This window comes from Macrotis lagotis, chromosome 1, assembly GCF_037893015.1.
Source record: "Macrotis lagotis isolate mMagLag1 chromosome 1, bilby.v1.9.chrom.fasta, whole genome shotgun sequence".
Taxonomy (NCBI): domain Eukaryota; kingdom Metazoa; phylum Chordata; class Mammalia; order Peramelemorphia; family Peramelidae; genus Macrotis; species Macrotis lagotis.
Window position 1 is genome coordinate 242,407,866 of NC_133658.1, and position 26,089 is coordinate 242,433,954.

Below are 26,089 nucleotides of genomic sequence, written 5' to 3' on the forward strand. Positions count from 1 at the left end.
CCATAGAAGAGAGCTCCCAATTATTAAGCACCCACTATGTATTAGATATTGCACTAAATGCTAGGGATACAAAGAAAGGCCAAAGACACTCTCAGCTCTCAAAGGATTTTATGACCTAGTGTTGGAAACTATATATAAATAACTATGTACAAATGAGCTATATACAGAATAAATTAGAGATAATCCCAGAGAGAAGTCACTAAAATTAAGGGGGAATAGGAAAAGGTTTCTCCTTGTAGGTAGAGGTTTTTGTTGGGTGTTGAAGGAAGGCAGGATGCAGAGGAGAGCAGGGAAACTATTCTGTGTATGAGGGAGATAGCTGTAAAAATGCCCAGAGTCAGGAGATACAGTGTTTTGTTCAAGACAAGTAAGAAAAAGTGTTTTTTGATCACAGAATAGAAGAAATGAGTGTGAGGTCTAAGAAGTTTGGAAAGGTAGGTGAGCACCAGATTATAAAGAACAGTTGCCAAGTTAATTGTATAAATAAGAGCTATAAGAGAGAACCTAAAAGTGTTCCTTCTTCTCTTAGAGTTCCTTATTTATGGACTTTTTCTAGCATTTATCATATATTGACTTGCATCATATATAGTTGAATAAATGCTTTTTTGCCCAACTAGACTGTAAACTCCTTGAGGTAAAAATATTATGTTTTATATGTCAAAATACTGTTCATATATCTGTACTGGTTGTAGCATATAACACATAAAATGTTCAGTTTGATATATATATTATCATTTACATATATTAATTCTGGAGCTAACACAATTATGAGGCTATTAAGGGAGCAATTATAAGATACCTAAAAGAGTGAAAAATAGCAAAGGTGTGAATAAAATTAGCCCTTATTAATATCAGAAAAAAGTTAAAATAACCTCAGTAACTGTTGAGCTATATGTCTATCCCTCATCTTTATGCAGTCTTTATGAAGGTCAAATAAATGTTGGTCCTACCAAGATCAAGTTTATACTCCATCAGGATATAAGGATAGGATTCTACTCCATTCAGTCCAGTTAACACAGACCCTCACACTTTGATTGAATAAATCAATCAATCAAAATAATAAATTTAGTTGTGACTTAGCCTTTAATAAATTTGAGTGGTTTTGTTCATTATATGAAAAACAAATGACCCCCCCACCAGGAAACATAGGAAACATCTTGCAGTTGATTTGAATGGATCAGATCACACCTTAGACTATATATAAAAAACCACCAGCTTTTGTTGTCTAGTGACAGATGAATTCCAGTTTAAAGAATACTTAGCTCTCTTCTGTAGTACAGTGATCAAAGAAAATTCCAAAAGACTTGTGATATAAAATGCCATTCACATCTAGAGAAAGGACTATAGAGTCTGAATGCAGACCAGAGCAAACTATTTTCACTTTTTTTTAAAGTTTTTTTCTTTCTCATGGCTTTTCCCTTTTGTTCTGATTTTTCATTCTCAGCATAACTAATATGGAAATATGATTACCATGATTGAACATGTATAACCTATATCATGCTGTCTTGGGGAGGGGAGGAAAGGGAGGGAAAAAGGAAAAATACAGAACTCAAAATCTTTTTTCAAAAAATGAATGTTGAAAACTATCATACATGTAATTGGAAAAAATACAAAAAACCCTCAAAATCTGGGGAAAAGGGAATATTTGTTCAAGAGTTAGAGCCAAGCCCCAGAAGGGAATAACCTTTAGATGGGGAGGAGAATGGGAGAGAATTTCTTATTCTTTCCTCCCCACCCCATTCCCATTAATCATGTCAACAGAGAGATTGAGCCAGTAGCACATAGTACATCCAGCTGGGGATAGAGAAATTGGACAAGTAGAATAGAATACATCCAGCCAGGAACTATAGTTAATTGAGGAAAGGCAGCTTCTTATGAGCATGATCCCTTATGATAGAGAAAAGAAACCAATCCTTGGAGCCCAGTAGAGAATTACAACTCAGGGGTATTTCATGAGAACTCCATAAAAGAAGAAGATTTCTAGTAACTGGGAGCTATAAGTCACTACCCCTTCACCATATTAGTTCTCTGCACATGTACTTCATCACTTTTGTAGTTTTTGTGTTGTTACCAAAAGGTGGGAGGAAAGCATTTAATTTGTAAAATAAAATGCTGCTTTCCAGGCTCTTTTATAATATGGTTTCTTCCATTCTCCATTTCAAAAACATTATTAGATTCCTTGAAAAATGCAACAATAGATATAATCCTATTTAACATTCTCCATAAAACAAAGACATAAAGGTATGCTCATCAAAAGTATTTCACAATGAGGATGGAAAAAACGCCAGCACACAGTCCTATCAAAGGATTTTAGATTGTGAGATCCACCAACCACACTGATTGCATCAAGCATTACAGAACTTCCTAGAAGAGATCTTTGCTATTGTAGTTTAGTTGTTCAGTCAGTTGTTTCAGTGACTCTTTGTCTTTTGGGCAGAGATACTGGAGTGTTTTGCCATTTCCTTCTCCAGATCATTTTAGAGATGAGGAACTGAGACATGCAAGGTTAAGTGACTTATTTAGGTCACGGACACACCAGTGTCCAAGGCCAGATTTAAACTCATGAAGATGAATCTTCCTGAAATCTAGTGCTAAATTCACTACACTCAATGAGTTTGACCAATATTCTCTACAAGTTGATAACTGTTGTATGCCTGTGAAACCTGGATAGTATACCTGCAATTTCAGGAAACTGAATTGCTTCCATTTAAATTGTCTAAGGAATAATCTGAAGATCACCTGACAGGAGAAGATACTGAGGTCCTTTCTCGAGCTAAACTGCCAGTCATTCAAATGTTACTATGGAAAGCACAACTCTAATAGGCTGGCCATGTTGTTAGAATGTCATGAAGACTATTTTACAGAAAACTCACACAAGGTAAGTGCTCACAAGGGGATCAGAAAAGCAATACAAGGACACTCTCAAGGACTCTCTTAAGAGTTTTGGAAGTAATTGTGCAGCATGGGAGACACTAGCACAGGACTACCCAGCTTGGCATGCCTTCAACAGAGAGGGTGCTGTGCTCTATAAACAAAGCAGAATTGAAACAGCTCAAAGGAAATGAGTTGTACAAGTTCAGAGAATCCTCCCCAAATGTTCACATGAACTATTTGTGCCAGACCTGTGGTGGATCATTCAAGTTCGTATTGGTCAGCCACAATTGAAAAAACTGTTAGACTTTAACATAGTGATATTGTCTTGATCCTCTTTGAGAATGAAAAACAATGAACAATTGGTTAAAAATGTAGATAGACCATACTTCAACATGCATTTTAAGAACACCATATAGAATTTGTCCATCAGCATGTATATCTGGAACAAACAGCATAGATGGACAAGTTAGGCCCAGAATTGAACAACAGTCAAGAAATAAGCTGGATTGCTTTCAGGAAATTGCCCAACATACTACTGAAGCAAAGTTTCCAGTGAAAATAAAGGCCTAAGGGTAGAGCCAAGATGGTGGCATGATGGCAGGAATTCCCAGAAACTCTTCCCCCAAAACCATAGAATTATGACTCTAACCATATTTTAGAGGGGCACAAACCACAGAAAGACTGAGTGAAGCAATTTCCCAATCTAAGACAACTTAATAGATTCGCAGTAAAGTCTTTTCCACTAGGACCATGGGTTGGAAAAAGCCCCAGCACAACCAGACCACAGTGGTGCAGGAGCAAACCAGCTCCAGCCTTCCAAGAATAGCCAATAGGGCACCTGGGTCCCTGGGGTCACCTGAGTCCATGGCAGTGGAAGTACGTACCAGATCTCTTGGCCCAGAGATTGCCAGGAATAGCTTGGATGTTCAGTGAGAGAATTCTGTTGCACCAAAGTGAACTCAGAGCCCAAAGCAGCATAGGCAGGATAACTGCAGGAACCTACAGAACCACCCAGCAACTGCTTCCAGAGTGCTCAGCTCACAGATGGTGAGGAGATGAGGAGAGACTGCAGAGATCTCTCTGTTCTCCGTGGAGTAGGTCACTGCTATTTTGCACATACTCAGATCCAGGGCCCAGTCTGAGACCCCATACTACCATAGAGGATCAGGGACCCTCCTCACAGCTCAAAAGCATAGGGAGTGCTTGTGGTCATCCACAGACCAGGAGAGCAGTCAAAGCCTTTCATAAGACCTTGAAGGAATTGAGGTCCCAGGGAGTGTCCCAAAAAAACCCCAAAAGCTTTGAAAGTGTGGCAAATCAGTCTTTGGCTGAGGAAATGAACAAACAACAGAAAAAAAAAACCTGATCATAGAAAATTACTTTGGTCACATGGAGGATCAAAATATGCACCCAGAACATAATGAAATCAAAGCTTCTGTAAGCCTCCAAGAAAAATAAGAAATAGTCTCAGGTCATGGAAGAGGTCAGAAAAGACTTTGAAAAGCAAGTAAGGGAGGTAGAGGAAAAATTGGAAAGAGAAATGAGAGTGATGCAGGAAAATCATGAAAACCAAGTCAGCAACTTCATGAAGGAGATACAAACAAACACTAAAGAAAATAACATGTTAAAAACCAGTTTAGGTCAAATGGAAAAATCATTCCAAAAGGCAAATGAGGAGAAGGAATACCTTAAAAAGCAGAATTGGCCTGTTGGAAAAGGAGATTACAAAAGTAGCTCTCTGAAAAAAAAAATAACTCCTTCAAATGTAGAATGGCGCTAAAGGAAGCCAGTGACTTCGTGAGAAATCAAGAAACAATAAAGCAAAACCAAAAGAATGAAAAACTAGAAGAAAAATGTGAAATATCCCATTGGAAAAACAACAAACCTAGAAAACAGATCCAGGAGAGATAATTTAAAAAATTATTTGGCTACATGAAAATCATGAAAGATCCTAGACTTCATTTTTCAAGAAATAATCTATGGGGCAGCTAGGTAGCACAGTGAATAGAGCACTTGTCCTGGAGCCAGGAGGATTTGAGTTCAGATCTACCCTCAAATACTTAATAATTGCCTAGCTGTGTGATCTTGGGCAAGTCACTCAAAACCCCATTGCCATAAATAAATAAAAATTTAAAAAAATAATCCAGCAAAATTGCCCTGAGATACTAGAAGCAGAGGCTAAATAGAAATTGAGGGAATCCATCAATCACCTCCTGAGATTCCCCCCAAAAAAATCTCCCAAGAATATTATAACCAAATTCCAAAACTCCCAAGTCAAAGAGAAAATATCACAAGCAGCCAGAAAAACAATTCAACTACTGTGGTGCTACAATCAGGATTATACAGGATTTGACAGTGTGTGCATTAAGGGCTCATAGGGCTTGGAATATGATATTCCAGAAAGCAAAAGAGCTTGGATTACAATAGAGAATCAACTATCCAGCAAAACTGAACATCCTTCTTTAAGGGGAAAGATGGATATTCAACGAAACAGAGAACTTTCCAATTTTCCTGTTGAACTGACCAGAGCTGAACAGAAAGTTTGATCTCCAAGTACAGGACTCAGGTGAACCAAAGAGGAGGTGGATGGGAAGGGCAAATGATGAGGGATTTAATGATGTTGAATTGTATGTATTCCTGCATGGGAAGAAGATACCGATAACTCATATGAACCTTCTCATTTATAAGAGCAGTTAGAAGGAACATATATAGACAAAGCATGGGAAGGTGCTGAATATAATGGTATAATATAGTATAAAGATGGAGTCAATGAAAGATAATGGAAAGTACTGGAAGAAAGGGAAAGGAGAGGTAGAATGGACTAAGATATTTCACATAAAAGAGATGAGAAAATATTTTTTTCAATGGAGTTGAAGGGGAAAAGGTGAGGGGGAATGAGTGAGAGCCTTCATTCTCATTAGAAATGACTTAGAGAGGAAATCACATACATGCCAAATAGGATATTAAAAAAACTATCTTACCCTAGAGGAAAAATGAGAGGAAAGGGATGGGATGAGGGGGACAGGTGGAGGGGTTGGAGAAGTTGGTGATAAAAGAGAGAGAAGATTGTGGGAGATGGTAGTCAGATACAGCACACTTCTGAGGAGGGATAGGGTGAAAGGAGAGAGAATTGAATGAATGGGAGTGGGGAGGAATAGAATGGAAGGTAATACAGCAACTATGGTAAAAGATATTGAAGTAAATTCTCTAATGAACTTAGGATAAAGAATACAACCCATCCCAGAGACAGAGCCAATGATGTCTGAAAGTACTGAAGTACACTTTTTCTCACTTCATTTTTCTTAAGGTTTCTCTATCATTTTAGGGAGAGGGGAGTTTAGGTTTACTTTTGTAATAAGATTATTGTAATAATGTTTAAATAAATAAAGTTCTGAGGGAAAAAAGGAAAGTAAAGTCCTATCTTTCTAATACTAACATTCTACTGGCATTGCTGTCATTGTTTGTCCTTGGTTCTTGAAGAGGACATGACATCAAGGAGTTGATGCTATGACATGCAAGTGATTGGATTTAAGTGAGAAAGGGTCATGCAAAGTCACCAGCATCACTTTTTCCTCCAGATCCATATGGATCCAATGACAAGATATAGATCGCAATGACTAGAGATGCTCCCCCCCCAGCATTGACATGTGGCCTTAGGCAGAGGACATTGGAGACACATAGGGCTGTATAGGCTAAAACATAACTGATGAACTTCATGAATGATAAAGGAAATGAACCAATCACTTGGCAAGAATGAAAGATGTCAGGTAGATAGCCAGAATGCTCCATTGGTTCTCTTAGAAATGTCTAGGGAATGGAAGGAAGACCTTCAGCCTGGTGATGAACTCACTGTGGCAAATTTGTCACAGATCCATTCGAGTATTTGACTAAATGAATTTAAAAAATCACACATGAATAGACAGAGAAAAATTGGGGCTAGTTCAGCATGAAAAGCAGCAGAATGTGATCAGAGGTTCCTAGACCTCATAAAACTTAGAGTAAAGGGAGTAAGGACAAATGACTTATAAGTAGAATCTCCAGCTCTATTCTCCTGCTGATGAGAAGTCATACATGAAAGTCAAAACTGAGCTTTAATCAGACCCTTCATGATGCATGGTGTTACCATGTTTAAAGCTTGCAGAGCTACAATTTTCCTTTTATTTTCCATTATAACATAATAAAAATTACATTCCCAAATTTTCCTCATTGATTTTAGTGAATTATATGGATTATATGGATTTTTCTTTTTCATTGGATAGTAGGAACTGGTGGGACAGTTCATCACTGATATCTTATACCCAAAAATGATTGCTAGACTAAAGAAATTGCTCTAAAGGGCAGAAATAAGAGGAATAGATGGAAGTTACGAGGATATATATTTGGGCCAATAAGGGGGAAAACATTCTAATATATTTCTCCTCATCCTGGACCCCCAATCCTGGGTAGCCCAGAACCTATTTAGGACTTCTAAGTGTTGAGACCTACCATCATTGAGGACACCCCTCTCTCCTTCTCTTGTTTCATTCTTTGTTCTAGACCACTCAGAATCTATCCAGACTGCTTGACTGCTTACATGGCTTGAATAAGATTATAGTAGTCAACTCTTCATAGAGGACCACCAGACTTGACATTGCTTCCTTAGCTCCTCTTGACCTTATCATCTGCTCTGCTTCTTTACCCTCTAGACCACCAGCACTGTTATTTGCTATAATGTAGTAACCTAGAACCCTTGGAGCTTGCCTTGTGTCTCAAAGCAAAATCCTTAGTGCTTCTGGAATTTTCTATATACTCTGTATCAAAATTTTCTTTTATGTATTGTCTCACCCATTTAGAATGTGAACTTGTTGAGAGCAGGGACTGTCTTGCTTTCTTTATGTGTATCCTCAGAGCTTGTCACATAATAAACCTTTAAAAAATGCTCTTTCATTTGTTCATTCATCTATTCTATAAAGAGATTGGCTGTCTAGTAAAGTAATAAGTTCCCAGCTCCTTCAAGAGATTTTTATAGCAGGAATTCTTACAATAAAAAGATTTGATTTAAATGACTTCTAAGGGCCCTCTACCCTCAACTCTTAAAATTTTGTGATTCTGTTTGCTGTAAGAAAAAAAGCATATGTTTAACTTGGGTACTAGCCCAGAACCATTTGCAGGTTGAAGCACTGATGATGATTAATGTAATATCAGGTTAGGGTCATAGATATAACCTATCCAAGACAGGATCCTTCTGTGTTTGTCTTTTTGAGATACTCAAATCATAACCTTTCCTCATGGCTTAGTTTTTCCAGTTGTATTTTCTTAGAAGGTCCTGGCTAATAGTCCAAGGTCTTCATTTCTTTCTCTGAACAGCAACAGAACTCAGAGTCTGGACCCTAGGGAGGGGTCACAGGGGTAGTAGAGTGAGGGTAGGTAGTATTTATTTTTGACCTTATATCTATGTCATCCCCATTGCACCAAACCTCCCAAACTTCCTGTGGGCCCTCCCAAATCACAAGTTGATTTCTGCTTAACAGTTCCAGCTCTCACTTATGCCCTACTTTCCTGGTTTCATCAGATACTCATTGCATTTGTGTTCACCAGGACAGACATGCTGAGCTCTGACTTGTGTGAAGTTGAATCCCTGGCCTACAGATTTTCAGCAGTATAACCTGTTTGGTGACTTATATACTATTCCTTTCATTGTCTACCTGAAGTCCATTTCTAGCCTCAGATTGCTATCTCTAAGTCTCCATTCTGGGCTCATCTTACCTTTCAGTTTATGCGTTATCCTTGCTTCCTCTCTTCCTTCTATTTTGGTTTTACTTTGTTTGCCTTTCTCCGGTCCCTTGGGGCTAATGCAAGTTGTTTTCAGTCTCATCTATGATGTGAATATCTGCCACACTCCTTTACTGAGTTACTACCTCAGTGGTTCACAGCACTGATCCAAGATAGGTAAAAGATAGGGTCTTTTTCCTTCTCCAAAAAACTAAGACAACAAAGTCTCGAGGATAACCTGTTTCATGTCTTTGTTTCTCCTAGGCGCAGGCTACAGGATCCCCACACACATCTCCATCTCATGGAAGTGGCCGCCCAATGCCCATGCCTGTCCGTTCAACATCTGCTGGCTCTACCCCTACTCATGGGCCACAGGATTCACTGAGTGGAGTTGGGGGAGACATCCAAGAAGCCTTTGCACAAGGTAAGTTTCCATAGTACAGCACAATGGAAAGAAGGGGGTTGGGAAACAACATACAAGAACACTCCTGAAATTTCTCCAGTCCTTTTTTTAAGTCTGAATTTTAAATATTGAAACCTTAAATAAATTGCAAATAAACTGGTCCAGAGTATTTTCCCTTCAGAGGGTGTACCTGAAATTGAAAGTGCTAAATATAAGCAGTACAGGATAGTCTTGGTACACACATGTAGTAGGCGGGGCCTCATAGACTTGGACCAAGTGCTAATCAATACAATCTTTGTATCCTGACATCCATTTCCTTTCTATTTGGAGAGACATGCTTCTTGTCATTTGGGCTCTGCTTCCTTCCTATGGAAGGCATATGGTAGATGTCTATCAAAGTAATGTCCTGCCTTGGGAAGACTTAAAACAAACCAAAGAAAGAATAGCTGGATCGGTGGGTAAGATTCTTAACATACATCATCTGTATTCCATATCCTACTTAGGCCTATCAATGATTGCACAATTTGGCCCAGCCTAGTTCTCCTGGGGAACTGGATGTTACAAGCAGAATAGCAAGTTCTGAATTGACCCTTTGAGAAGTTTGAAGGGGCACTGATAATAAACAAAGCTCAACTAAAGATGCAAAAAATTACTGTGCCATAGACCTAGTTCTGGACCCCTTCTGATAGAATTAGTACCAGAGAACAGAGGTGGTAGGAATCTGCTATTTGTCTGAGACAGAATGAGCCTAGTATATGTGGGTATCTGGTAAACTGGTATATTGTACCTTGAGATGCAGTATTGGGCTTCAAAGTACCCACTTTATGTGGCATTCATGTTGCCAACACCTCTCAGCCCCTCTGTGGCTGTGACTTGGGACCTTGCAGAAGTGGCTCATCAACCTGGATATCTCTCCATGCCCACTCTGGCATCGCCATCTGCTCTGACTCCCCTCAGGTACAAGGAGAAACCTCCGCAATGATCTGCTTGTGGCTGCTGATTCCATTACCAACACCATGTCATCTCTGGTGAAGGAACTCCATTCAGGTGAAACCCGGAGCTCCAGTCCCACCTTGCCACGTCATCCTCTTACACATACATATCTTTCTAACTTCTTCACAAATCCTACATGAGTAAGCTCCTTGGTTAAGGATGTCCAATTAAGGGCAGACTTTACCACAGATTATTTCCTCAAACATGTGGTCTTATACCTCTCAGTGTCCAACACCCACATGTCTTTATAGAGATACTTGTATATTTTGCACAAATTTAATCTTATGATGATAATTCATAAAGATAAAAATGAACATACAAAGCAATTGTAGAAAGATACTCATATTTGTCTTTATCATTAAAAATTTAAATTTGCAAATTTAGACTCACCAGGAGTTTATTTCCTCCCAGGTTGGTGGCCTGCTTTTAGGGTAAGCTGGCCATGGACAGTGCTACTTTGTCTAAGGCCTCATGGTCCAAACAATTTGGTTTCCTGTGTTAACTAAAAGACATAGATTAGTAGGTCTTTTTACTCAAACTTTTTCCAGTAATAAATGATACTAAAACAGTTAAATATAGGCATTAACTAGTATTATCATAAACATCTATAAATAGGATATAGAATTTAGAATAATTTTTAATAAGCAACTTGATACATTTAGATACCTTACTGATCCATAACCCTTCCTAACTGCTGCTTAATTTAACCTTGATTTTCCTCTATGATTGAGTAGAACTAACTCACTATAAATTTTACTTGAAGTTGGACCTTGCTTTGAGGACAGCTCAACATCATTAATCCAGGTTAATGACAAAAGCTCCTGATCATTTTTCCCCAGGCTACTGAAGCTTCTAGTTACCCTAATTAAAAAGATGGTGTTGCCATTTCTAAGATTATAGATAAAAGAGTTGGAAGGGACTTTAAACATCATGTAGTCCAACCCTCTCCTATTACAAATGAGGAAAGAAAGACCCACAGAGAGGACATGATTTGTCCAAATTAATACAGATAGTAAATGGCAGTCAGCATTCAAGGATCCAGGCTAATACGTTTTATCTGGTGCTCTTTCAAATTCACAATGCTGCTAGATCCTCTGCATTTCTGTATTTGGTTCCCTGTCTCCAATCTGACTTCATTTGGAAATAAAGAAATCCAGCTGGCCTCTTCTTCACAGTATATTGCTTAGTTTCTTCCTTGGTTGTTTTTTTTTTCTTCTCTTAGTTCTTGAGGTACTCTACCAGAGACTTTTGGTTCCTATTATTTTCCTTTCCACTTGAATTGGTAGAAACCAAAAGAGGAGAGATTGGTTGACACTCTAAAGTGTCCATCAGAAGCTGAATTTTAGTGATTGTCTTTTTCTACTGCCAAAGGATAGATCACTTTCTTAACCGCTATGTATTTATCAGTTACTAAATAAACTAGTTATCCAACTAACTCTTCTACAGTTTTCACAACCTCACTGCCTTCTCTTGGAATCACAAAATTTCATATTTAAAAGGACCTTAGGTGCCTTCCATATATTTCCTGAACAAGAATTCTTACTACAAACATAGTTGCCAGCGGTCATCCAGCCTTTTGAATTCAAACACTCTCTCTTTTCCTTAGTCCATTCTCCTTTTTTTTTTGGATTGCTCTAATTGAAGCCAAGCCAATTAGTCTATTCCCTTTTCCATGTAACAGCCTTTCTCATACTTAAAGGCAATTATTATCTTCTTAATCCCCTGCAAGTCTACTTTTTTTCCAACCTTTGGGTCCTGATCTTTAAATGGCATGATCTTGAGCCCTTTATAATTTTACAGAACCATTCTCTGGTTCCTTGATTTCTTCAAGTGAATATATAATATATAATTAACATGCATTATTCTACTTCTATACCTACCCTTTTGAACCAGGTATAGCCTTCTAGAACTATATTCCTATCATTAGTTTTATTGTACCAAGTTTTAGTTTCTATAAGGTCAAAATGGCCTATTTCTCTTAATTCATTTTGCTTATCTGTGCTTTGTGAATTTGCATATAAATATCTGAGACCATGTGTTTTACTGTGTACTCTTTCATTCATTTTGTCTTCTATGAATATTTGTACAGCTTTGTTGCTGTTCTTCTTTCAATGTAGTACCTGTGGTAACCAGCTTAGTCAATATGCTTAGGCAGGTTTGTTTTTCCTTTTTCACTTTGAAGTTCTGAATTTATTTCTAATTCACCAAACAAATATGGCCTCGTCAACCCTTTGTTAGATGCACTCCATTCCTATCAATAATTCTTATATTTTAAGCCACAGTCCATAAGTCCTCCTTTGTCAGCTACCACTTTCTTAACTAGCTGTTCAATTCATATCTTATTTTCTCTCCTGAAGTCCTTACTTTCCATTGGTAGCAATCATGAGAATACCCCAGGATCCCTTTATGCCTCAATTTCTGGCTAGAGACTTGAAATATGTAGCAATGTATCTCACAGTCTAATTGTCAGAATTTGAGATTGTAGACAACCCTTTGATATTAGACCCTTAGATACTTTTCGTTTGAACTGACATTATTCCAGTTCTTTCCTCTTATGCATCTGTGCAGTTAATTGTTTTAACATAATAAAAGAAGTTGTATTTATTCTATTGATAAAAAAAATTCTGTGCATCTCACATTTAAACATCACTTCATAATTTACTTAAATTACTTATCAAAACTGCTCTAATAAAATAGATAATATAATTATTATTTCCCTTAATAAGAAAAGAGGCTCTGAAAATTTAGACATCCATAATATCAAGCATTAATATTAGCTCTTTGAGATTCAAGAAATGCCTTCTATGCACTGTTTCATTAGATCAGTCAGTCAGCTAACATTTATTAATAAGAGGCATGCATTAGGCTTTGATGATTAAATGCAAGAATTAAGCTACCCTTATTCTTTTTTTTAAATTTTATTTATTTAAGGCAATGGGGTTAAGTGACTTGCCCAAGGTCACACAGTTAGGTAATTATTAAGTAACTGAGACCAGATTTGAACTCAGGTCCTCTGACTCCAGGGCTGATGCTCTATCCACTATGCCACCTAGCTGCCCCCACAACCCTTATTCTTAAGGAACTTATTAGATTCTAATATAGAATTCTAATATTACACTGTAATATAAAAATAATAAATATAAATCTTGTTTATATCCCTATAGAATAAATATTAAGAAATATAAAGAAATTCAATACAAGTTAGGAGGGAGGGTGGGAGGGAGGGAGGTGGTAGTAGTTTGTAGACCAGTAAAACTTCATATAAAAAGTAGTCCTTAAGCTGCACCTTGAAGGAAAAGCGATCCAGTGAGGTGGAGTTGAGGAGTAAGAGTCTCCCAAGCACATGGGCACTGCAAAGGTTAGGGAAAAGCTGAATAGAGTGACATATGTAAAGAACCAGAAGGAGTAGTTTGGCTGGATTAATAGAATATAGAACAGGAAGTTTTGTTGATTGAACCTGGAAAGATGAATCAGAGTCAAGTTGTAAAGGACTTCACCAGGTAACAAAGGAGGTCATTTCAGAGCATCTGAGTAAGAGTTGTATGAACTGATGCAAAGTAAAAAGATCAGGATCAAGAGGATAGTTTACATAATTACAGCAATGTTATAAAAATAATTATTTTAAAGACTTGTAACTAATCAATAGTGACCAATCACATTCCAACTCATGTTGAAACATGCTATCTACATCCAGAAAGAGAGGTAATAAATTCAGAGTGAAAAATGAAGTATATTTTCTTCTTTCTTTTTCTTTATGAGGCTATAGCTAATTCGGGAATTTGTTTTGCATGATTTTACATATATATGGTTTTGTTTCTCGCCTTCTCATTGGATGGGGAAAGGGAACTAATACAAGATTGAAAATCAAAATGAACTTAGAATTTTTATTTTAAAAAACTACTGGAAGCACTCATATTTTATCCCATAGGTAAGAGGGAGCCACTAGAGTTCATTGAGGTGGGGAGAAACATGGTCAGATCGGCTTTTAAGAAAAATCACTTTGGCAGCAATATGTAGGAAGGTCTAGATGGTGAGAAAGCTAAGGTAGGGAGCTCAATCAAGAAGCTATTTCAATCATTCAGACAGATAAGAAGTGTGATAAGAATCTGAATTCTTATCTGAACACTTCATTGTTATATGCAAAGGAGGAGGGATTGGATTGAAGGGATGTTGTAGAGGTAAAAATGGCCATATTTGACCACTGATTGGTTATATAGAATGAAAAAGAGTGCAGAGTTGAGGATAAAAAGGAGTTATGAACTGGGGAAGATAGAAGGTTAATGACGCCTTCAACAGAAATAGGAAACTTTAGGAAAGAATAATGAATTCAGTTTTAGACATGTTGAATTTGAGAAGTCTCCAGGTCACCAATTTGAAATGTCCAGTAAGCAACTAGAGATGAGGAATTGACATTCTGAGGAGAGACTGGGTCTATATATATCTGAATCTATGAATCAACTACATAGAAATAATAATTAAAACCATGTATATTGTTTAAAATATCAAGAGAGTGAGTATTAAGAGAGAAGAATAGGATTCCTATAACAATTTCTTGAGGAATGCCTCAACATTAGGGAGAATGATATGGATGATAAGCCAGCAAAGAAAACGTGAAACAAGTAGAAGTCATGTCACAAGAATGACCCCTGTCTAAGAAAAGAAGGGGATGTAAAGGGCCAACAATTACTGTCTCATGTGATCTACCCTTAGAATAGCTATTTACCTGTTTGGAAAAATTTACATCAAATTATTATTTAATAATATCTAATAATAAGACTATCTAGTCTTACCTAGAAGCATGAGAATGACTGGATAGCCTTCCAAGTTTACTATCATCAAAAATATATTTATTGGGGCAGCTAGGTGGTACAGTGGATAGAGCACTAGCCCTGGAATCAGGAGTACCTGAGTTCAAATCCGGCCTCAGGCACTTAATAATTGTCTAGCTGTGTGGCCTTGGGCAAGTCACTTAACCCCATTGCCTTGCAAAAAAACCCCTAAAATATATATATTTCCCCATTTGTCCATGGCACTGGAAAGGCTACTGTGTTTCACCTTGAGATGAAAGGAAGAATGGAGACTGAAGATGAATTAAAGATAGGAAGAACTTTTCCTATTCTCTTTTGGTATTATAAAGATCATAAAAGAAAATTGAGGGAACTATTCCTTTTCTTTTTTTTAATTGATCCTTGGACAAAGACTTTATAGACATTACATACAGTTAATTAAAAAGTATAATACAGAACACAGTGAATGATGTTTCATACCAAAAAAAAAAAATTCAAGTGAGTTTCAGTTGATGGAGTTTTGTCCAAACCAACAATAATAACTAAACAGAAAATCTAGATCAAGAGCAGGAGGAGAATTAATTTTAAAAATAACTGCTTTTGTGACACAAAGAAAATATAGATTCTTTAAAAAAAAGTCTTGGCTAAGCAATGTCTCTTATATAACTAACACCTCATGTTCTTATTCTAACTCCCTGATGTCCTTAGCACTGACAGGAGGTACCATTGTGAGAATTCACAGAGAGGGAAGACAGAGACCATGTTTATATTGTTTGAGGTAATTCTTTCAGAGTGGCCCTGCTGAAGCAGGGCTGGCTTGAAATGTGTCTAATTTGAATAGAGTCAGAGTAAGATAATATCCATTGTAACCATCCTTAAACCTTGCACAAGCAAACTAGAGCATGAACTGAGATATTTTTTTTCCTCAAAAAATATGTTTCTAAATCTGCCTTCATCTGTAATGAAAGTTATAGGATTTTTTTGTTAATAGGCATGGCTTCAGGGTCCTCTTCTTTATACTTCCTGAAGCAGCAACTCTGAAGCCTTAGCATCAATTTAAGAAGGAAAATTTGTTGTCACTTCATGGAGCCACTTATTGTAGCCAGTGGCTTCGTTGAGCCCCCAGGTACTGGTGAAGGCACAGATATGAAAAGGAGATAAACAGAAGACAACCTCTTGGCTACAAAAACTCCCTCTTTGGACTCTGCAACCTAGACCAGTCTGTTTGGGAACATATGATTCATTTGATTTCTGAAATGGTCCATTTATTGTCAAGACAGTTTGAGTGCCTTCAACATATGGCTGTCAGCAAGGGAGGTAAGCAAACCCCTAAAATATACCAGGCTCTTAATGTCTCATCAGGGCTTCTAAATAAGATTTGCTAAACTTGTTTACTTCAGAAATGTCTTAGGTCATGCCTGCACATATCTATCCCTTCTCTCCATTTCCTCTTTCAGTACTTTCATCACCTGAATTACTGCAGCAGTCTTATATATGCCTTCCCCTTCCAGTTTCTGCTTCTAACCCTCCTCACACATTACAATAATTATGTAAGACATTGTGGAATCTTGGGCATTTCACTTCTTGTGATGTAGTTTCTTCTTAAAGTGAAGTGATTACTCTAAGGTCCTTTCCTTTTCTGATATACTTTGATTTGCCTCTGTCATTTCTTTCATCATGTCATTCCTCTGCTTAAAAACCTAGAATGACTCCCTATTTCCTACCATGGTGTCTGGATTCCAAGGCCATCACAAGCTGACCCCACATTGAAGTATACAGTGTAACACAACAGTCAAAGCACTGGATGTGGAGTTAGAGGTCCTTCATTCTGATTCTGATTCTGATTTATTACTTCTAGTGCAATTAGATAAGCCATTTGGTGCTTCTGGGCCTCAGTTTCCTCCTCTATAAAAGGAGAAGGTTGAACTTAATGACCTGTGGAGTCCTTTCCAGCTCTAAATCTATGAACCTATGAATATTATTTAACTATTTGTTGTCAATTTTTCATCCAGATAAATGAAGATATAATGAAGATATTTAATTTTTTTACTCATTGCATTCTTGCAAATCACTAGTCTAGTTATTAGTCAGAGGAGATCATATACTGGCCCTTAGTAAGCTCCAGGATTCATTCAGAAGCAATTGTACTACTCTAAGAGAACAAAAAATATTCCTTTTAGAAGGAACAAAGATCCTCAAGGTGAGCCAGTAGCAGAGCAGTACTAAAATTCTCTACATTATAGTAAAGTTTGATTTCTATTCATTTCTGAAGAGAATGATTGGTGATATTTATACCAACACTACATCTATACATGCATGCATATATGAACACAATGCACACACAACATGCTTATCAACCCAGTGTGTCACTCCCCTGCTCCTCTTAAGCTGCTCATTTTGCTGAAGGGTCATTGGCCTCCTTGGACTTCTATTTTTTTCAGCAGAGGAAGGTGGAGAGGAAGAGGAGGAGAAGACACAGAATAAGAAAGACAGAGGTAAAGGCAGCTTGGTAGGTCCCCTGATCTAAAAGAAAGTCAAAACCATGCATTCCATGAAGCATCTCTCTCCCTTCTCTGCCTCTGTGCTTTTCTCCCTACTGCCACTTTTCCAAGACCATGATAGCACCATGTCCACAAGCATTTAAATATTGAGCTACCTTTATGACCATTTATATACTAGATATTATTAGGGTAGGGGGGAGAGCCCAAGGAAAGGCAAGAATATCAAAGAAATATCAGACATAGCCTCTTCCTTCAATCAGTTTATAATGTAAACAGAAATAGTACCAGACTATACACATAAAACAATTAGGTAACAGTTCAGTGCTCAACTGCAATTTGGATTGTAAGTGCAAACAGAAGTATATAGGAGCTGGAGTCATCAAAAGCTACATACAGGAGCTGAGAATTCAACTAGACTTTGAGAGATTGATAGAATTTAGATGAGTAGAGAGGAGGAGGGAGGGGAAATCCACATGGAGACTCAGAGGACATTTTAGTAGTAAATGAGCTTGATTAGTAGAGGGGAGCCAGATTGTGGAAGACCTTGAAAGCCTGGCAGAAAAGTTTGGACTTCAGGCAGAAAGCAATATACTCCTAGAAAATAGTAGAAAAAGCTAGTAGAAAAATAATGGTGAAAGTAAATAATGTTATCTGTGTGCTTCAACATATCTTCTATCTGCAGACATATGCCCATCTGCTCTTGTAGTTGTATCATTAGTAGATTATGCCAATGTCAGTAATGGGGCTTCTTGGATCCTGGTCTTATAAAAGCTACCCCCTACTTCAGTATCTCAACCTCTCAAAGCCCTTTCACATTTATGTCAGTTCCTTCACATGCTTCCTAAACAGAAAAACCAGTGGCTTGTGTTACACTGTATCTTATGGAAATTCATTTAGAAGGCAGACAAAGGGAGTGACAGAATGAGGCAATGTTGGCCCTTTTGAGGATTTAAATTCCTGGATTTGTGTGATCAGATTCATAGGTACCACGAAACTAGCCTGAACTTCTAATCAATATGCAAGGAACAAGTAGTCAATTTGAATATAGTCAATTCTTGGTAATCCAGCAATACGAGGGAATTCTGGCTACAGGTAATCCAGAAATAAGTTCTCTTTGGCTTTGGAATGTCTTTATTTGTTGTAGTTGAGATGGTATTGAAAAAAGAGGAAGTAACTTCTATCAGGAACTCACAGGTATCTAACATGATTTCATGGTGTGTTTCTCAGCTTTTCATATTCAGTAATTCCACTTTATCAAATTCTCGAGCTTTTAAGCCCTAGGGCACTGCTTCACACTAACTCAACTGACCGATAAGCCAGAAAGCCAGTTTATAAATTTATAATGGGAGTATACAGTGACCAGAATATCAGTGTCAGCTATCTGACGTGGAGGTACCTGGGAAAATGAATTAGTAATCACAAGTTTGTTGGTAAATATGGAAACCAACCATAATTGGATGCCTTTGACTCCTTGGGATTCCGAAAATCTGAGTTCAGATTCCAACCCTACTATAACCCTTCCTATAATCTTGGGCAAAGTTATTTGACTTCCTAGGGTCCCAGTTTCCTCATCTATAAAATGAAATCATACTTCTTACCCCAATTCCTGTTATTCTATAATTGATTAGATTATATATCACTATAAGTATTCAGAAAACACACATACATATATATGTATATATACTTAGATGGTTCATTATAGAAATTCATTATAGAAACTACTTTCCAAGTGACTGACATATTCATGTCCAGAAAATATGGATTACAGGATCATAGAATTAGAGCTAAAAGGGGGAAAATGTAGCTGGATAAAAATTTAGGAAATCCTACTTTTTGACCTTTTTCCCCCTTGCACTCCTTACAGTTTTATTTACATTAGTAGAGTAGTTAGTAAAGTACGTTAGTAAAGTTAGTAAACCTATTGGTTTCCATGATAAAATATGGGAGGCTAACCTATTCTAATCAGTACATAAGACATTTACAAGTCATCTCTTAAATTGTGATTTTTCTGCAGTTGACTAATATCTTATAGTTTCTGATGATTTTTAACTTCTAATTAAATAAATTAATTTTCTGACAAGATCCCCAAATTCTTTGGATCCTGTAGCCCTTTTATATTCATGGATTTAGTATTTGAATATAGCTAGGTATTTATTTTTAGAAATTACAGTATTTAGAATAAGGAAGTCATATTGTGATGATATCATTCAAAAAGGGCTGGAAATTTCTCCAGGTTCCCCATTATGTTTTCTTATTCAGGATTCTTTTAAACTCCATTCCATGGGCTATACATATTCAGTCTTTGCTGAGGCAAAACCAAAAGAAGCCTAAGTGAATTTGCCCTCTCTCTTTTTGTTGTTTTTGTCCAATCATACTGTCCCTGGATCCAAAGAGGAAGATTTAGGCTTAAAAGGATTTATGGTATTCTATAGGCTGCCTTGTAGAGTAAAACTCAGCCATAATGTAGGCAAAGGAATCAGTTTTTTTTTCCTCCTGCTGTATGATGTCAGAACTTGAAAAGATTTCTCATGGATAATTGGGAGTTGACTTATTTCTGACATATATTGATGTTTCTTACAATAACAAACAGGATTCCTGTTCATCCATAAACTGTCTCTGGGCAGACTTTTCATTGCTTTTTAATTTAATTCAGATGAATTATTGTTGCCTTTTCCCACCAAATCACACCCCCATTTCCTCAGGTAGTTCGGGAAAAACCATCAAGGTTTAAGTAGGCTGGAAAGATCTTGAGGAGCTGTGGTATCCAGATAAGAAAGAAAAAGGAAAAAAAACTTATAAACCTATTCATCTTACAAATGGACACATACAGAGAAATTAAGGCAGCATTAGAAGAGAATGAAGAAGAAATTGAGGTAACCTTTCTAGCACAGTATAAGCATATGTTTCAGGCCTACCTTCCCTCCATGCATATAAATGAAGACCATCATGCCCCTATCCTATATGTACATGCAACTATAAGAAACTCAAGGGCAGAGGCAGGGCCAAGATAGCAGAGAGAAGACAGGCACAGTTCTAAAGTCTCCTGATCTCTTCCCCATCTATCACATGAAACAAAGCTCTTAAAAGAAATCTGGCCCACAAAACCCAGAAAGAAAAGCCAGGAGAAAGAACATCTACCTTTGGATTTGTCTCCGGCAGCAGCTTTGGCCGAATTAGGGCAGCTGAGTCTGGGCTCAGAGGGAGGATCAGCCCCGGATCAACCAGATTAACAGCTGAATTGGAACCGGGAGTCTGAGGGCCCGAGAGCCGGACCTGCTGGATCAGAGGTGGGGCTGGACCACAGGGGTGTGAGTCTGCGGGGCAGCAGAGGCACTGGTGTTGGAGCTGTCCCTGGGGAGATCCTGGACAGGGCTGGGGGGAGAGTTCTGGAGCAGGAGAGCTATGGACACCATCCCTGGGCTCCTTGGGTCTGAGTCCCATTACAACTCAGACTTCTTCCCTAACAAACAAATGCAAACTACTTCTGCCTCAGGCCCAGGTGTGTGAGCAGAAGAACCAGCCCAGCTGAGGAATGACCTCAGGCCAGGGTAAAGCCCACCATTGATTGAAGGCAAAAGAATTCAATAGCTCCAACCCCTCCCTTCAAGCAAAGGGAGAAGGCCTCAACCAAGGTCACAGACACTCCAGAGAGGGCAACCAGCACCTCCTACTGGCCAGCCAGAGAAACTGCACTCAGTAAAGCCTTCAGTGATCCCAAGCCCCTGTGAAGCAGCCCCTCCCCAACTCAGGTCTTAGCAAAATGAAGAAGGGTCAGCGGAAAGGTGGATCCATAGAAAAATTCTTGGAAGGGAAAGACCCTAACTCAGAGAGACCTGGAACCTCTGAGGAGAATACAATCTGGTCTTCAGCACAGAAAGACTTCCTTGAAGAAATAAAGAAGGAGTTTAAAAATCAACTGGAAAATTTGGGGGAGACAATTAATACCTTGCAACAAGAAAACAAAAACTTAGAAAGTACAATTGGACAAATGCAAAATGAGAATAAATCTCTCAGATCTTCAAATGGACAAATGCAAAAAGAAATTAATTCTCTCAAAACCTCAATTGGTCAAATGGAAAGCTCTTTCAAAAGTAGAATTGACTAATTAGAAAAGGAGTTGCAAAAGGTTAATGAAGAAAACTCCTCCCCCCAAAAAAAGAATGGAGTCTACAGAAACTAATGACTCCATGAGACAGCAAGAGTCAGTTAAACAAAATCAAAAAACAGAAGCAAATGTAAAATACCTCATCAACAAAACCACTGACCTCGAGAATAGATCGAGGAGGGGCAACCTGAAAATTATAGGACTTCCTGAAAACATTGAAGAGAAAAAAAAGCCTGGACTTACTATTACAGGATCTAGTGATGGATAACTGCCCTGATATCATGGAATCAGAGGGCAAAGTAGTTATTGAAAGAGTACATCGATCCCCCCCAGAAAAAGATCCTAAAATGAAAACACCAAGGAATGTTGTGGCCAAACTCCAAAACTATCAGATAAAAGAGAAAAAATCCTGAAAGCAGCCAGAAAAAAACAATTTAAATATCAAGGAGCCACAGTAAGGATCATGCAGGACCTGGCTGCATCAACATTAAGGAATCGAAGGGCCTGGAACGAGATATTTCAAAGAGCACGGGAGCTTGGAATGCAGCCAAGAATCTACTTTCCTGCAAAGCTGAGCCTTCTCTTCCAGGGGAAAAAGATGGACGTTTAACGAAATGGAAGAAACTCAAGGGCAGCTAGGTGGCATGGTGGATAGAGTACTGGCCCTGGAGTGAGGAGGATCTGAGTTCAAATGCAACCTCAGACACTTAATAATTGCCTAGCTGTGTGACCTTGGGCAAGTCACTTAATCCCATTGCCTTAAATGAATAAAAAAACTTTAAAAATAAATAAAACTTTAAAAAAAAGAAACTCAAGAATATACATATATGAGAGTCAGGTGTCCAACAGTATCTTAAATTTCTATGCAGGAGTTTGCAAATGCCTAGATTTAGGGTGTACATATAGATGCAGATAATAAAATGCCTTTGGTTGTATCAGTTAAGGTACTCTCAGTGGATAAACTACCTCTGCCAGTGCAGATGCATACCTATTGTACATAAAATTTCACATATACATCAGGCAATATGGTACTGGACTTGCAATCAAGGAAATTGGTTCAATTCCTTCTGACACATTAGTTGTTGGGGATTTTTATTGGTTAAAAATTGGTTATTGGTTAGCCCTCCTAGTTTTTCTTTTCTATAAAATGAGCATACTGATATCATTGGTATTGACAGGATTATTGTGAGGTTCAAATGAGATCATATACATAAAGCAACTATTATCCATAATTATTCTCAATATACATATACTACCATAGAAATAAAGGCCTGAGACATCACCTCACCCCATACACAAATGATAATAATTTACATTTATTTAGCATTTTAGGTTACAAAGCAATTCCCTCACAACTCTCCTGTAAGGCAGATAAAATACAAGTATAGCCAATGCTTTAAAGTTACTATTTCAACTATGACTCACAAACTATGTCCCAGGGATGACTTCTCCTATTGTCAGTGTGACCCTTTGAGGGATTATGAGTATTTTTTCCCCCTCACAATCTTCTCCATTAGTGTGCTTCCCCTTACTGATTATCAATTGATATTAGTCAGCCAGACTATTAGAAGTCAACATTTACTAAGTGGTACAGTAAGAAAAGTTGGTACAAAATCCCTACAAACAATGTGCTTACTTGCACCCAAGGACATATAAAATCCAAGGGGGAAAGGACTCGAGCTTATAGCAGGTAGTATAGCAAAGGGGTAACTAATTTACAGTTCCTCAAAGTTTTATTCTTCCCTTCCTGGGAACCTCATGACATTTCCTTTAACTATCTGTGCTCCTTTGTGGAGTCAGAAAGCTTCCTTTCCTTAGATTATATATTTTTTCTCAGCCCCCAATACAGTTACTGCAGTCAGTCACATCTAGAAAGCCAGGGAGATGTCCAGATTTTTCAACTCTGCAAAGCTCACAAATATCTCTTTTGGTCAAGGGGATTGGAAATAGATTTAAGCTATTCTCCTTCCCCTCAAACCCTGAAGTGATTCTCTCTCAAGGGTTTGACACTAGAATACTGGATTTTGAACTGACTTACTGTTTGTGTTGAAGACAAGGTATGACTGAATATATATTACTTAATATCATTGATTCTTTTGAGGTGTTCTCTCCTGATATAAAGCTAATTTATTTTGTTAGTTACTTTAAGTAGGCATGTGTGTGGTTAATTGACTCAATTGACCACCACCCTTAAACAAATATTATCTCCATTTTACATATAAGAAAACTGAGAGTTTAATAGATTATAACTCACCTGTGGTCATAAGCACCTGAGTCAGAATTCAAATCTAAGTCTCTCATCTACAGGCCTAGCACTTCATCCACCCTGCCATAGAGCAGACTAACTACTATATAAAGTTCTCTAGAGGCTACACAGCAGCAATCAAGAAATGGCTCCAGGCAAGCAACAGTACTTGAAGGAACAACTCTACCTAAAATTTTATTTTCTCTTCTTTCCACATAAAACCATAACTACTAGAACTGGAAACTCATTTCCCTAGCATTTTCAGTCCTTGCCTGACCTTCTGCCTTTTCCAAGGTTGTTTATTTAAAGATCTTGCCACATTTTTTCATAGTGTAAAATCCAATTTTACAGTGATGGGCTATCACAGCACCCTTTGCAAAATGGTGCATAGCGTTTTATGGCCCTTCTGAGATTATTCTGGAACATGAACAGGTTGGGAACTCAGAGATTCAGAATTCTTTCTTAGGTTTGTGTCTTGGGCATTCATGACACTCGTTGTCCATTGGTGCAAGTACTTTAGCTACACAGTGCAATTCCCTTCTCCCACTGCCCTGCTACACCAAATAGTTGTGATATTCATATTTATAAATACTGCTCTGAAATATAGATGCTTACATACTATATGAATGAGGGAGTGAGGAAGAGAGAGAGAGAGAGAGAGAGAGAGAGAGAGAGAGAGAGAGACCAAGAGAGCGAGCACACTGGGAAAGTTGAGAGTTAGATCAGGAGGAGAATGGGTATTAGCATTAGTAAAATAAGCAAGATGCTGTTGCATGTCTTTCTTTCCATGTACCCCAATTTATATGGATAAAAATTTAGTCCAGTCTATCTCAGTGAAGAATCACCTCTATATTATCCACAACAAATAACCATTCAGCCCTCACTTGAGAATCTCAGAATCCCACTACTTTCTGGGCCAGATCATTCTACTTTGAGATAATGTAATTATTTGGAAGTTTTTTCCTCACATCAAGCTAAAATCTTATCTTTCCACAATATCTATCCAGTTCTGAATTGTAGAACCAAATAAAACAATTCTAGTCCTCTTCCTTACTGTTCAGTCATTTCATTTGGGTTTGACTCTCCAGGACCTTATTTGAAGTTTTCTTGTCAGAGATCCTGGATCAGTTTGCCATTTTCTTTCTCCAACTCATTTTACAAAAAAAAAACTGTGAAAACCTCAGGAAACTGGGGTAAAGAGGGTTAAGTGATTTCCAAGACTCTCTCATATAATAAGTGTCTGAGGTCAGACTTGAACTCAAAAAAAAAAATGAGTCAACCTGACTTTGGACCCAGAATTCTATCCACTATGCCACCCAGCTTCCTCTTCTTTCACATGAGAGCCCTTCAAATAATTCATGACATGCAATATTCCCCCTGAACATCCTTTTTCAGGTTAAAAAAAATCCCTTATTCTTTCAGCCCATTCTTGTATGGCATGATCTTCAGGCCTTTTTCTAAACTGGTTGCCTGTCTCTGGATACATTCAAGTTTCCTATGACGTGACATCCTGAAGTAAACATAATACCCTAAATTTTCTCTGACTAGGAAAGAACACAGTAGAACTATCAGGTTTTTTTTTTTATTCTGGATACTAATCCTCTCTTAATGTGAGTTAAGAGCACATTAACTTCTTTTTGGCTACCATATCTAACTATTGACTTATTGAACACCAGTGTTCCATTATCATTCATACATACTCTAACCACATTAATCATAATTCTTCTGACATGGGACTTTTAAAGGCCAATCACATCACCTTCTCCTGACTTTGATTTGATTTCTGCTTTGTAAGCCATAGTTATATAAAATTGCTTGTTTAGAGTTTCATTTCTTTCTTTCCAGACTTAACCAGAAAACAAAAATAAGAATATCTTCCTCTTTCCTCCTTTAATAAGATCTGGTATAAGGGCCTTCAGCTTCAGGGCAAATTTTTCAAATAGTCACTACAATGTAAATTAATTTTCATTCCCACACCTATTTGAGAAACCAATCCAATAAGAAGAGGAACATAACATCACCACCATCTTTGCCAAACTAGAGAAACCAGAGACTGCCTTCTCTAGGGGCTAACACAACATATCCACATATATGTATACATGCATCAAAGAGAAAAATGAAAAATGAGGGCATCCTCCTAAAAAAAACTAGTGGTAGTATATAATGCAACAAGAAAACAGTAGTGTGCTGCCCCCCACAGGAAATAGCTGCAGGATTCATTTTTAAAGGTAAGTTATATAAGACAAAGAAAAAATGGTAAGGAGGGTAGGAGAAGAAATAAGCTAAAAAATAAAGATAATGGAAGGATGGTAATATGATTTAAGGGTTTCTTCTGTTCCCACTGACCTTCATCTCCATTTCAGATCAGTCATATTGTGAACCTCATTATCATGGTAAAAGGAAAGATCATTTGCTAAAATTGAGATGGTG

General features: G+C 37.7%; 1 protein-coding gene and 1 long non-coding RNA gene across 30 annotated transcripts in view; one reads left to right on the forward strand and one right to left on the reverse strand.

The window, feature by feature from the left end:
• The window catches only part of DTNB (dystrobrevin beta), a 410,081-nt gene that overhangs the window by 376,194 nt on the left and 7,798 nt on the right, over window positions 1-26,089 (forward strand). For 11 of the 29 annotated variants that reach the window (XR_012473466.1, XM_074209948.1, XM_074209935.1 and 8 more), the window contains 3 exons: window positions 8,890-9,049; window positions 9,986-10,075; window positions 17,250-17,303. Coding sequence is in view for 23 of the 29 variants with exons in the window: in XM_074209948.1 (XP_074066049.1) it covers window positions 8,890-9,049; window positions 9,986-10,075; window positions 17,250-17,303 (304 nt within the window). In the remaining 6 variants the exon portion in view is untranslated. Of the gene's footprint in view, window positions 1-8,889; window positions 9,050-9,985; window positions 13,213-17,249; window positions 17,318-26,089 lie in introns of those variants that run through there. The other 18 variants (XR_012473465.1, XR_012473462.1, XR_012473461.1 and 15 more) reach the window with 7 other exon arrangements.
• The window catches only part of LOC141504735 (uncharacterized), a 149,741-nt gene that overhangs the window by 107,290 nt on the left and 16,362 nt on the right, over window positions 1-26,089 (reverse strand). The window lies entirely within an intron of this gene.